Genomic DNA, 14,091 nt, shown 5'->3' with positions numbered 1-14,091 from the left:
AGAACCAATGTCTCTAAACCAAAATGTAAAAGTTTACAGATTATCATGAGAGGATGACATTTGAGTTCCAAAGTACAGAGATTTGGATAAAACAGTTATAGGAAAAAGTGTCTTTGGTTCACTTTGATTGCTAAATTACAGGATACAAGGGCAAAAAATAATGATCATATATTGCATTTTTCTTTATTCTACATAATTGAACATTTAAATAGCAACTTAACACTATTTAATGGGGCCATTTATCAAGGGCCGAATGGCCCCTGATGACCCGGTTTCCACGCGAGCCTTTAGGCTCGCCGGAAACAGCAGTTATGAAGCAGCGGTCTTAAGACTGCTGCTCTTTAACTGGTCCACTGCCTTTGAGGCTGCGGACATCAATCTGCCTGATGCTATATGATCGGGTTGATTGACACCCCCTGCTACCGGCCAATTGGCAGTGAATCTGCACCGGGTGGCATTGCACAAGCAGTTCACTAGAACTGCTTGTGCAATGTTAAATGCCGACAGCGTACGCTATCGGCAGTAGCGTGTCATGTCCGCCAGACTTTGATAAATCGGCCCTATGTCTCTTTAAATGGTAATATAAATAGTCTCAATTTTACTTACTTGCTTGTTGAGGGTCTGTTGATGCCATTTTTTGTTTTCATCAGTTAAAAAACTATGGAGAAAAAAATATATTTAATAAAAGAAAGAAATAAAACTGATAAAATATTAGTAACCACGTGCTTAGTTTAAAAGAAGAAATGCATGTAATACACAAGTACTTGTATAAGCCCAGAGACGCCAAACTTTTTTTTTTTTTTCTAACTTGTTTTGTTGAAACTACATATTGTTTTGTCAACATAACAAACTTGTTTTCTCTACATAAGAAGTTTTTTTTTTTACATACAGATTGTTACATTTGTTTGACTAGATTGCAGTCACAAAGTGTTTGTTAGAGTGAGGGAGCATAGAGATTGAAAGGGAAAGCAGCCACCCAGGCTGTCACAGGAGCCAGAGCCAGTGAGCCTGCAACCTGCTGCTACCTAATCTTTCCAGCAATATAGTATGTTTAACAGCAGCCAGAACCCCCAAGGCAGAACATGCTGTGATCTGAGAAGTAATCGCAGAAAATGCAGCATGTCTGCTGAAAGAATAGGATACATGCAGGAACTGTTAGCATTTTCACTCTGCAGCACATTTCCACTTTAGACTGTTCTCTTCAAACAGCCCTTTAAACACTTGGATCCTGAATACCTCTCTCTGTCTTTTCCTGTTGTGTTTGTCTATCGCTCTCTTTAAAGGGACATTCTAGTCAACATTAAACTTCAATGACTCAGATAGGGCATGTCATTTTAAACAACTTTCCAATTTACTTTTATCATCAAATTTGTTTTGTTCTCTTGGTATTCTTATTTGAAATCTAAACCTAGGTATGCTCATATGCTAATTTCTAAGCCCTTAGGCTGCTTCTTATCTGAAGGAGTTTGACAGTTTTTCACAGCTAGAGGGTGTTAGTTCATGTGTGCCATATAGATAACATTGTACTCATGCCCGTGGAGTTACCAAGGAGCCAGCACTGATTGGCTACAATACATATCGGTCAAAAGAACAGAGATAAGGGGTCAGTCTGCGGAGGCTTAAATACAAGATAATCCAGAGGTAAAAAGTGTATTAATATAACAGTGCAGTTGTTATGCAAAACTGGGGAATGGGTAATAAAGGGATTATCTATCTTTTTAAACAATAACAAATTATGGAGTAGACTGTCCCTTTAATTGTTACTGTCCTTCCATGTATATCTCTCCCTGGCTTTGTTTCTTCTTATCTCTGTTGTTTTTTTTATCTCCTAATGGGTGTCTCCATCTCTCTATCTACATCAGTGTCTCTATTTTACTCTCTATTCCTATATTTCCCAAGTCCTTTTCACCCTCCTTTTTTTACCCCAACTTTGTATCTGCATCTTTTGCCTCTTTCAGTTTTTCTTCCTTCTCTTTCTTTATCCTTCTGTGTGTCTTTCTTTCCCCCTGTGCTTATTTTCTCTTGTAAGATGTATCAAGTCCACGGATTCATCCATACTTGTGGGATATTCTCCTTCCCTACAGGAAGTGGCAGAGAGAGCACCCACAGCAGAGCTGTCTATATAGCTCTTCCCTTAGCTCCACCCTCAGTCATTCTCTCTGCCTGCTTAACTGCTAGGAAGGGCAAAGTGAGTGTGGTGACAAAAAGTTTGTTATTTTAAATGGTACCGGTGTGTACTATTTACTCTCTGGCAGAAAAGGGATGAAGATTTCTGCAAGGAGGATGATGATCTTAGCATTTTGTAACTAAGATCCACTGCTGTTCTCACAAGGGCTGTACAGGAAAACTTCAGTTGGGGGAACAGTTTGCAGGCTAAACTGCATTAAGGTATGTTCAGTCTATTTTTTTCCAGACAGACTGTTATTTCTAGAAAAGGCTGGCAATATCCCCATGAGGGAAAGGTAAGCTGTATTCAGTAAAATAATTTTTTTGTTTTAGTCTGGGTGGACAGTTCCTGAACATGAATACTAAACCAAACAGATTGATGATCAGGAACTGTCCACCCAGACTAAAACAAAAGTTTTAGACTTTAGGACGGCAGATTTTTCATTAATGGGAGAATACCTAAAAAACTATTTAAAGGGGAAAAATCTTATTACAGGGGTTCAAGAACAGTGGGAATTTGTGAAAGGTGCCATTTTAGATGCAACCGCACACTGTATTAGACATGTCTGTAAAAGTAAAAGAAAGCGGAAACCAATTTGGTTTTCCAAAGAAGTAGCACCTGCTGTAAAGACAAAAAAGATAGCTTATAAAAATTACAGACACACACAAGCAGATGATGATATGAAAATATGGAGACTCCAACAAAAAAAGACTAAGCAGTTAATTAGGAAGGTTAAAGCTCATGCAGAAGAGAAGATAGCACAGTCAGTAAAACATGGGGACAAAACATTCTTTAGATATATCAGTGAAAGAAGAAAAAATAAGGTAGGAATAGTAAAATTGAAATCAGTTGATGGTAGAATAATAGAAGGAGATAAGCAGATTGCAGACTGTCTCAATGATTACTTCTGTTCTGTTTTCACTAAAGATTGTGAAGATACAATGTCTACATTAAGGGATGCTATGCAAAATAGAAACAAGCTTAACAGTAATCTTTTTACAGAGGATGAGGTTTTGTTAGCATTATCAAAAATAAATGTTGCAAAGGCAGTGGGTCCTGATAATATTCATCCAAGGGTTTTAAAAGAACTTCGATCAGTGCTAACTGTCCCATTAACTGATCTGTTTAATCAGTCACTATTAACAGGAGCTGTCCCAGATGATTGGAGAATAGCAAATGTAATACCTCTTCATAAAAAGGGCAGTAGAGAAGAATCTGGCAACTACAGGCCAGTTAGTTTAACTTCAGTAGTAGGGAAATTAATGGAAACCTCTTAAAGGAAAGAATTATGACTTACATAAAGACAAACAATTTAGAGGACCAAAATCAGCATGGTTTTACTTCAGGGAGATCATGTCAGACTAATCTAATTGACTTCTTTGATTATGTAACAAAAGTATTAGACAAGGGAGGAGCAGTTGATGTAGCATATCTAGATTTCAGCAAAGCATTTGACACCGTCCCACACAATAAACTTATTCACAAACTATATCTCCTTGGTCTAGATTCAAAAATTGTGAACTGGGTGGAATGCTGGCTTAAGGACAGAAAACAAAGTGTCTTAGTAAATGGAGTTCATTCAGCAGAGGGGGCTGTTACTAGTGGTGTTCCTCAGGGGTCAGTTCTGGGGCCTGTTTTGTTTAACATATTTATCTGCGATATCAGCAAAGGGCTACAGGGGAAAGTATGTCTCTTTGCAGATGATGCAAAAATTTGCAACAGAGTGGATGTTCCAGGGGGGGTAGACAAAATGAGAAGTGATATACAACAATTGGAGGATTGGACAAACGACTGGGATCTAAAGTTTAACACAGCAAAGTGTAAAATAATGCATTTAGGGAAGAAAAATCCAAATGTTAATTACAGACTCAATGACACTTTACTGACTGTTACAGACAAGGAACAGGACTTGGGAATTATTATTTCAGATGATTTAAAACTTAGTAAACAATGTAGTAAGGCAGCGAGTAAGGCTAGCAGAATGCTTGGATGTATTGGTAGAGGTATTTGCAGCAGAAATAGTAAGGTTCTTATGCCACTTTATAGATCATTAGTTAGGCCTCATCTTGAGTATTGTGTGCAGTTCTGGAGGCCATATCTTCAGAAGGATATTAACAAACTTGAATCTGTGCAAAGGAGGGTTACCAAAATGGTACATGGTCTAAAAAATAAAACTTACCAGGATAGGCTCAATGACCTAAATATGTATAGCTTAGAGGAGAGAAGGGAAAGAGGTGATATGATAGCAACTTTCAAGTACATTAAAGGGTTTAGTAAAACTGAGGCTGTGGGTATTTTACATAAAATGGAAAATTCAAGAACAAGGGGTCATGAGCTCAAGCTAAAGGGTAGTAGATTCAGGAGTAATTTGAGGAAGCACTTCTTTACAGAAAGAGTGATTGATTTATGGAATAAACTTCCTCAAGAGGTAGTAGCAACAAACACTGTGGGGGACTTTAAAAATGCATGGGACAAGCATAGGGCTATCCTACGAACTAGATAAGTTTATACTGTTAGGTAAGGTGGGGCAGACTTGCTGGGCCTATGGCTCTTATCTGCCGTCAATATCTATGTTTCTATGTTTCTATGAATGAGGACCAAACAAAATAATTTTCGTTCCTTTCGGAACTTCAAGGGTGGTCCCGCTTCAGCCTCCCCTGCAGCAAAGCAAGAGGGGAATTATGTGCAATCCAAGTCAGTCTGGAGACCTAACAAGGCTTGGAACAAAGGTAAACAGGCCAAGAAGCCTGCTGCTGCCACTAAGACAGCATGAAGGTGTAGCCCCCGATCCGGGACCGGATCTAGTAGGGGGCAGACTCTCTCTCTTTGCTCAGGCTTGGGCAAGAGATGTTCACGATTCCTGGGCTTTAGAAATTGTGTCCCAAGGATATCTTCTGGACTTCAAAGACTCCCCCCCAAGGGGGAGATTTCACATTTCTCAATTGTCTGCAAACCAGACAAAGAGAGAGGCGTTCTTACGCTGTGTAGAAGACCTACATACCATGGGAGTGATTCACCCAGTTCCAAGAGTGGAACAAGGGCTAGGTTTTTACTCCAACCTGTTTGTGGTTCCCAAAAAAGAGGGAACTTTCAGACCAATCTTGGATCTCAAAATTCTAAACAAATTCCTCAGAGTACCATCTTTCAAGATGGAGACTATTCGGACTATTCTTCCTCTGATCCAGGAGGGTCAATATATGACTACCGTGGACTTAAAGGATGCGTATCTACACATCCCTATTCACAGAGATCATCATCAATTCCTCAGATTCGCCTTTCTGGACAGGCATTACCAGTTTGTGGCCCTTCCCTTCGGGTTGGCCACGGCTCCCAGAATTTTCACAAAGGTGCTAGGGTCCCTTTTGGCGGTTCTAAGACTGTGGGGTATAGCAGTGGCGCCTTATCTAGACGACATCTTAATTCATGCGTCGACTTTCCAGCTAGCCAAGTCTCACACGGACATTGTGTTGGCTTTTCTGAGATCTCACGGGTGGAAGGTGAACATAAAAAAGAGTTCTCTCGTCCCTCTCACAAGAGTTTCCTTCCTAGGGACTCTGATAGACTCGGTAGAAATGAAAATATTTCTGACGGAGGTCAGAAAATCAAAACTTTTAATCACTTGCCGAGCTCTTCATTCCATTCCTCGGCCATCAGTGGCTCAGTGTATGGAGGTAATCGGACTTATGGTAGCGGCAATGGACATAGTTCCTTATGCCCGCCTACACCTCAGACCACTGCAACTATGCATGCTCAAACAGTGGAATGGGGATTATGCAAATTTATCTCCTCAACTGCATCTGGACCAAGAGACCAGAGATTCTCTTCTCTGGTGGTTGTCTCAGGACCACCTGTCTCAGGCAATATGTTTCCGCAGGCCAGAGTGGCTCATAGTAACGACAGATGCCAGCCTGCTAGGCTGGGGTGCAGTCTGGAAATCCCTGAAAGCACAGGGCTTATGGTCTCGGGAGGAATCTCTCCTCCCGATAAACATTCTAGTACTAAGAGCGATATTCAATGCGCTTCAGGCGTGGCCTCAGCTAGCTGTGGCCAAATTCATCAGTCGGACAACATCACGACTGTAGCCTATATCAATCATCAAGGAGGAACACAGAGTTCTCTAGCGATGATAGGGGTAACCAAAATTATCCGATGGGCGGAGGATCACTCTTGCCATCTCTCAGGAATCCATATCCCAGGGGTAGAGAACTGGGAGGCGGATTTCCTAAGTCGTCAGACTTTTCATCCGGGGGAGTGGGAGCTCCATTCGGAGGTATTTGCCCAGCTGACTCAGCTATGGGGCACACCAGAATTGGATCTGATGGCGTCCCGACAGAACGCCAAACTTCTGCGTTACGGGTCCAGGTCCCGGGATCCCCAGGCGGTACTGATAGATGCTCTAGCAGTGCCCTGGTCCTTCAATCTGGCTTATGTACTTCCACCGTTTCCTCTCCTCCCACGTTTGGTTGCCAGAATCGAGCAGGAGAGAGCTTTGGTGATTCTGATTGCGCCTGCGTGGCCACACGGTACTTGGTATGCAGACCTGGTGGACATGTCATCTGTTCCACCGTGGACTCTGCCACTGAGGCAGGACCTTCTAATCCAAGGTCCGTTCAAGCATCCAAATCTAATTTCTCTGCGTCTGTCTGCTTGGAGATTGACCGCCTGATTCTATCAAAGCATGGTTTCTCTGAGTCGGTCATTGATACCCCGATTCAGGCTAGAAAACCTGTCACCAGGAAAATCTATCATAAAATTTGGCGCAAATATCTTTCTTGGTGTGAATCCAAGGGTTACTCATGGAGTAAGATTAGGATTCCTAGAATTTTGTCTTTTCTCCAAGAAGGATTGGAGAAGGGATTATCAGCTAGTTCCTTAAAGGGACAAATATCTGCTTTGTCTATTCTTTTACACAAACGTCTGGCAGATGTCCCAGACGTTCAAGCGTTTAGTCAGGCCTTGGTCAGGATCTAGCCTGTATTCAAACCTGTTGCTCTGCCATGGAGCCTAAACTTGTTTCTTCAAGGGGTTCCGTTTGAACCTATGCATTCCATAGATATTAAGCTTCTATCTTGGAAAGTTTTGTTTTTAGTAGCTATCTCTTCAAAGAGTTTCTGAATTATCTGCTTTACAGTGTGACTCACCTTATCTTATTTTCCATGCAGATAAGGTGGTTTTACGTACCAAACCTGGATTCCTTCCTAAGGTTGTTTCTAATAGGAATATCAATCAGGAAATTGTTGTTCCTTCGCCGTGTCCTAATCCTTCTTCAAAGAAGGAACGTCTGTTGCACAATCTTAATGTGGTTCGTGCTTTAAAGTTCTACTTACAAGCAACCAAAGATTTCCTGTCAAACATCTTCATTGTTTGTTGTTTATTCTGGTAAGCGGAGAGGTCAAAGGGCTACGGCTACCTCTTTTTTTTTGGCTGCAAAGCATAATCCGTATGGCTTATGAGACTGCTGGCCAGCAGCCTCCTGAAAGAATTGCTGCTCATTCTACTAGAGCAGTGGCTTCCACATGGGCTTTTAAAAATGAGGCTTCTGTTGAACAGATTTGTAAGGCGGCGACTTGGTCTTCGCTTCATACTTTTTCCAAATTTTACAAATTCTATTATTTTGCTTCTTCACAGGCTATTTTTGGGAGAAAGGTTCTACAAGCAGTGGTGCCTTCCGTTTAAGGAACCTGTCTTGTCCCTCCCTTCATCCGTGTCCTAAAGCTTTGGTATTGGTATCCCACAAGTATGGATGAATCCGTGGACTCGATACATCTTACAAGAGAAAACAGAATTTATGCTTACCTGATAAATGTCTTTCTCTTGTGATGTATCGAGTCCACGGCCCGCCCTGTCTATTTAAGACGGGTAGTATATTTTTATTTAAAAAACTTCAGTCACCACTGCACCCTATAGTTTCTCCTTTTTCTTCCTAGCCTTCGGTCAAATGACTGGGGGGTGGAGCTAAGGGAGGAGCTATATAGACAGCTCTGCTGTGGGTGCTCTCTCTGCCACTTCCTGTAGGGAAGGAGAATATCCCACAAGTATGGATGAATCCGTGGACTCGATACATCACAAGAGAAAGAAATTTATCAGGTAAGCATAAATTCTGTTTTTGCCATCTCTTGTCTCTCCTTATCTCTGTCACTTTTTAAATAATCTGAATATTAGTTAACTAATTAGCTTTCAACAAAAATTAATTCAGCTAATATTTCAAATGGGAAGAGGAAAAATATGCAGCTTTTCATTCCATCTTAATTTAAAAGGACAGTAAACAACTTGAGATTTTCAAATAAAATGTTATGTGTAATGAAACAACATTCACATTATACTTTTATTGTTTATTTTGCTCCCTTTACATTCAAATTAGCTCTGAAAAATGTTTCTATTTCTCAGAACTTGAAATGCACCATACTGACTTCTAAAGGTTAACTCTGCTACATATATATTCCTAATTTGCTTTATAAGATAACTGCAAAATATACTTTTTACTAATTTATAACTGTGACTAGCCTTGTTGTCTGTTGACTAAGCCCAGATCTCCTACAAATAAGGCAAATGGTTAGTGAAGTTCGGTCACTGAAGAATAATTGTAGTAAAAAGGATGTGACTGTTTAAAAAAAAAAAAAAAGTTAAGACTTGGCTGATATGTTATTCTATAGCAACACAACAGAAATGTCTTGTTAATTGCAAGGTGTTTACTGCCCTTTAAATGTGTAACACTGTAATGTGGGTAATAGAACTCACATAGGCTTAGGTTACGAGTAGAGCTCTACAGAGCGCACAGAGTGTGGTTTCAATATCGGGGACCCACGATCAGAATAGCACACAATCTAGTATTACAATTAAATGATAAAACAGAATTACCAGAGAAAGTCTAGCGCAGCCGACAGCTTTTTAGTGTGCCCTAAACTTTCAATGGATAGCACGGTTGTGCTAAACATTGCTAATATTATACTCAAGTGCAACATATAATAATGCTAAAACATTTAGCTTGACTTGAGATTTGGATGTTGTGCAAACAACCAATATAAAGTACTCTATACATAGTTAGCAAAGTACAGGGCAATGTGGAATATGTAATCTGTACTTTTGGAGCTTGCAGGGCTAACATTTGAGTCTGTAGGCTGTTGCTGGTACAAGATACTGTACGTTATGTACACAATAATACACAGTACAACTGTATGTGCAACAAATACTTTTAATTTTACAGTTGGCTACTGTAGGTACTGAACATAAGCCTAACTTAGGCTGCTTTGTAAACTTCTTTTTAGTTTTAAACTTTATAAACTTTTATGAACACACAATTTAACTGAGAGCAAGATCATCCACATCACTGTCCTCAGCTTCTTCATAGTGTTCCACTGTAATAATTTCAGGATCTATAATTTCCGATGATAAACTGTCACAAATAATAACAATATCCTGTCCTGTAATGACTGAAGGACCTGACTGAGGCTCATCTTCTGGAAGTCGGACATCATGCCCTGCAATGCCTGATAGACCTGGCTAAGGCGCTTCTTCTGGAGGGTGTTGGCTTCTTCAGGAATATGTCAAGTTTTCTCTTCATATATTTCTTTATATGCAGCAAACACTGCATGAGCATTTCACTCTTTAATAATGAAAAACATTCAGTGCTTGGGACCATCTCTTCAGCAAGCGGTTTAGGGCTGCAAAGAATTTTGATAACCCATTAACGGTGAACCTCTTCTGCACCTGTTCTTCTCCTTCAGCAGTTTCCTTTTCCATTGCCTCTTCTTTAGCTATTCTTTTTTGTTCTAGCTTTCAACTCTTCATTACTCAACTCCTCAGGTACCACCCCTAGGATTTCTGCTATATCCTCATAATCTTTGTCAAGGTTCAGGCTGTTTGCCATTTCAACAACATTTCTATTAATCTTTGAAACTTCCTCATCCGTTTCAAAATCTTTCACATCATGCACATACTACTTCAGTATTATTTTCCATATTCATTTCATGCATTGTTTGGCCACATCATCCCAGGCCCAAGCAAGGTTCTTTATGTGGTATATATTGAATTCCTTCCTGAACTTCATCAGTGTCTTGCCAGTGTCAGTGAAGCTGAAATGACCCCTGATCCATTGCCTGGATTAAAGAGGTGGTGTTTGGTGGGAGAAACACCACTTTGATTGTGCTGTGAAGGTCACCAATGAAAGGGGGGTGTCCTGGAGCATTATCTATAATCATTAAAATATTTAAAGGTATGCCGCCTTCCATGCAGTACTTCTCCACTTCCCTGGCATAGCAATCAAGGGCATCCTGGAAAAGCACTTGTGTCATCCAGGACTTTCTTTTGGAGCTGTAATAAACAGTTGAGGTTTTCATATTACTGTTCTTGAAAGCTGTGTGGTTTTCACTGGGCCAAACAACAAAAGGCTTTCATTTGTAGCCAGGAACAATGCCTCCTAACAACACTGTCAATCTGTCTTTAAAAGCCTTAAAGCCTGGCATTGACTTAGCCTCTTTATGGATGAAGGTTCCTCTCAGGCATTAGTTTCCACAATAATGCAGTTTCATCCACATTAAAATATGTTGGGGCAAATAATCTCCCTCTACAATTAGCTTATCAAGGGTTTCAACAAACTCTTCTGCTGCCTTGCTAGCAGCACTTGCAGACTCACCTCCCACTTTCACATTATGCAGTGAAAAAAAGTTGTTTGAAGGGCTTGAACCACCCAGAACTAGCATTAAAAAATGTCTAATTTTGTTTTGATGAATATTGCACATTTTCTGTTAATCCAATAAACCTAATTTCACTAGTGAAATATTACAGTGTCCTTCAGTTATTTGATAGATCAAAATGAATTTGCTGATCCAAACAACCAATTATTTATAAATAAAAATCATGGAAATTGTCATGGGTGCCTAAACTTTTGTGTGTATATATATATATGTATTTTTTTATTTATATATATATGTGTGTGTGTGTATGTGTATATATATATATATATATATATATATATATATATATATATATATACACACATTTAGCCACCAATACGCAAGCACTACCCATGTGCTGAACCAAAAACAGGCCATCCCCTAAGCTTACATTCCTGCTTTATCAAATAAAGATACCAAGAGAATAAAGAAACATTGATAATAGGAGTCAATTGTAACATTGCTTAAAATTGCATGCTCTATCTGAATCCATGTAAGAAAAAAAATTGGGTTTAATATTCATTTAATAAGCATAGCCCCTTGTCTTTAAAACAAAACAAAAAAAAACATGTTTCTTTAGTGAAGAAACTAATAGGCTTGTGCAAGTCCAGCAATACAGGGAGTGCAGAATTATTAGGCAAATGAGTATTTTGACCACATCATCCTCTTTATGCATGTTGTCTTACTCCAAGCTGTATAGGCTCGAAAGCCTACTACCAATTAAGCATATTAGGTGATGTGCATCTCTGTAATGAGAAGGGGTGTGGTCTAATGACATCAACACCCTATATCAGGTGTGCATAATTATTAGGCAACTTCCTTTCCTTTGGCAAAATGGGTCAAAAGAAGGACTTGACAGGCTCAGAAAAGTCAAAAATAGTGAGATATCTTGCAGAGGGATTCAGCACTCTTAAAATTGCAAAGCTTCTGAAGCGTGATCATCGAACAATCAAGCTTTTCATTCAAAATAGTCAACAGGGTCGCAAGAAGCGTGTGGAAAAACCAAGGCGCAAAATAACTGCCCATGAACTGAGAAAAGTCAAGCGTGCAGCTGCCAGGATGCCACTTGCCACCAGTTTGGCCATATTTCAGAGCTGCAACATCACTGGAGTGCCCAAAAGCACAAGGTGTGCAATACTCAGAGACATGGCCAAGGTAAGAAAGGCTGAAAGACGACCACCACTGAACAAGACACACAAGCTGAAACGTCAAGACTGGGCCAAGAAATATCTCAAGACTGATTTTTCTAAGGTTTTATGGACTGATGAAATGAGAGTGAGTCTTGATGGGCCAGATGGATGGGCCCGTGGCTGGATTGGTAAAGGGCAGAGAGCTCCAGTCCGACTCAGACGCCAGCAAGGTGGAGGTGGAGTACTGGTTTGGGCTGGTGTCATCAAATATGAGCTTGTGGGGCCTTTTCGGGTTGAGGATGGAGTCAAGCTCAACTCCCAGTCCTACTGCCAGTTTCTGGAAGACACCTTCTTCAAGCAGTGGTACAGGAAGAAGTCTGCATCCTTCAAGAAAAACATGATTTTCATGCAGGACAATGCTCCATCACACGCGTCCAAGTACTCCACAGCGTGGCTGGCAAGAAAGGGTATAAAAGAAGAAAATCTAATGACATGGCCTCCTTGTTCATCTGATCTGAACCCCATTGAGAACCTGTGGTCCATCATCAAATGTGAGATTTACAAGGAGGGAAAACAGTACACCTCTCTGAACAGTGTCTGGGAGGCTGTGGTTGCTGCTGCACGCAATGTTGATGGTGAACAGATAAAAACACTGACATAATCCATGGATGGCAGGCTTTTGAGTGTCCTTGCAAAGAAAGGTGGCTATATTGGTCACTGATTTGTTTTTGTTTTGTTTTTGAATGTCAGAAATGTATATTTGTGAATGTTGAGATGTTATATTGGTTTCACTGGTAAAAATAAATAATTGAAATGGGTATATATTTGTTTTTTGTTAAGTTGCCTAATAATTATGCACAGTAATAGTCACCTGCACACACAGATATCCCCCTAAAATAGCTATAACTGAAAACAAACTAAAAACTACTTCCAAAACTATTCAGCTTTGATATTAATGAGTTTTTTGGGTTCATTGAGAACATGGTTGTTGTTCAATGATAAAATTAATCCTCAAAAATACAACTTGCCTAATAATTCTGAACTCCCTGTACAATTGTGGAATTTGCCACTATTGGTCCGTAAGTTTATGTGTATACTGAGGAACCAGTTGTGCAGAAACATGAATTTCCTGCTAGTTTCAGTCATAAAAATATTTTACAGAATGACAGATACAGAATAAGTGCAAAACGCAAATTACTTATACTTTTCAGACAAAAATATTATAAAAATGATCACTCTCAACAAATAATTGATGATATACATCTTTAATTATACAGCAGATACCATTTTGTTGACATTCAATCCTATACAATATTAAGAAGGAAATGACTGCAAAATGAGTTGGCTGTATTATTAAGATGCTTGATTTGGTATGAGAATGGTATTTTCGTTAAACTAACACAGAACTGTAATAAGGTAAGAGCAATCTATTTGAACATTATAAGTAGCAGAGATAGGTACGCTGCAGCCTTCCCAGTTGTTTTGGAGACTACAGAGCTGTCACAACTTTTACCATAATCCCCACAGTCTTGGCTACAGCAGCCGATACCGATGGATTAATATTTCTTCTACAAGATATGACGAGTCCACGGATTTCATCCTTACTTGTGGGATATTAACCTCCTGCTAACAGGAAGTGGCAAAGAGAACCACAGCAGAGCTGTATATATAGCTCCTCCCTTCCCTCCACCTCCAGTCATTCTTTTTGCCTGTGTTAGTAATAGGAAGAGGTAAAGTAAGGTGTTAGTTTAGATGCTTCAATCAAGAAGTGTTTTATTTTTAAATAGTGCCAGAGAGTGCTATTTCTTTTGCAAGATGTACCGAGTCCACGGTTTCATCCTTGTGGGATATTATCCTTCCTAACAGGAAGTGGCAAAGAGAGCACCCACAGCAGAACTGTCTATATAGCTCCCCCCTTAACTCTACCCCCCAGTCATTCTCTTTGCCGACTCTAAGCAGGAAGGGTAAAGTGAAAGAGGTGAAAAACTGTTTTTATTTTCTTCAAGCAAGAGTTTGTTATTTTTAAATGGTACCGGTGTTTACTATTTACTCTCAGGCAGCAGATGGATGAAGACTGCTGCCTGGAGGATGATGATCTTAGCATTTGTAACTAAGGTCCATT

The 14,091-nt window shown here is 39.9% G+C and overlaps 2 protein-coding genes across 2 annotated transcripts in view; one reads left to right on the top strand and one right to left on the bottom strand.

Annotated features, from left to right (window-relative positions):
* The window catches only part of ELP2 (elongator acetyltransferase complex subunit 2), a gene marked incomplete in the record, with an annotated part of 749,242 nt that overhangs the window by 206,336 nt on the left and 528,815 nt on the right, over window positions 1-14,091 (top strand).
* LOC128659656 (tubby protein homolog) overlaps window positions 1-14,091 on the bottom strand; it is a 146,365-nt gene that overhangs the window by 55,995 nt on the left and 76,279 nt on the right. Inside the window, exon 2 of the mRNA XM_053713228.1 lies at window positions 607-658. Coding sequence (XP_053569203.1) covers window positions 607-658 — 52 coding nt within the window. The remainder of the gene's footprint in view (window positions 1-606; window positions 659-14,091) is intronic.

This window comes from Bombina bombina, chromosome 5 (genome assembly GCF_027579735.1).
Source record: "Bombina bombina isolate aBomBom1 chromosome 5, aBomBom1.pri, whole genome shotgun sequence".
In the NCBI taxonomy this organism is placed as follows: domain Eukaryota; kingdom Metazoa; phylum Chordata; class Amphibia; order Anura; family Bombinatoridae; genus Bombina; species Bombina bombina.
The sequence above is the reverse complement of the archived record's forward strand: the minus strand, read 5'-3'. Positions and strand labels throughout refer to the sequence as shown.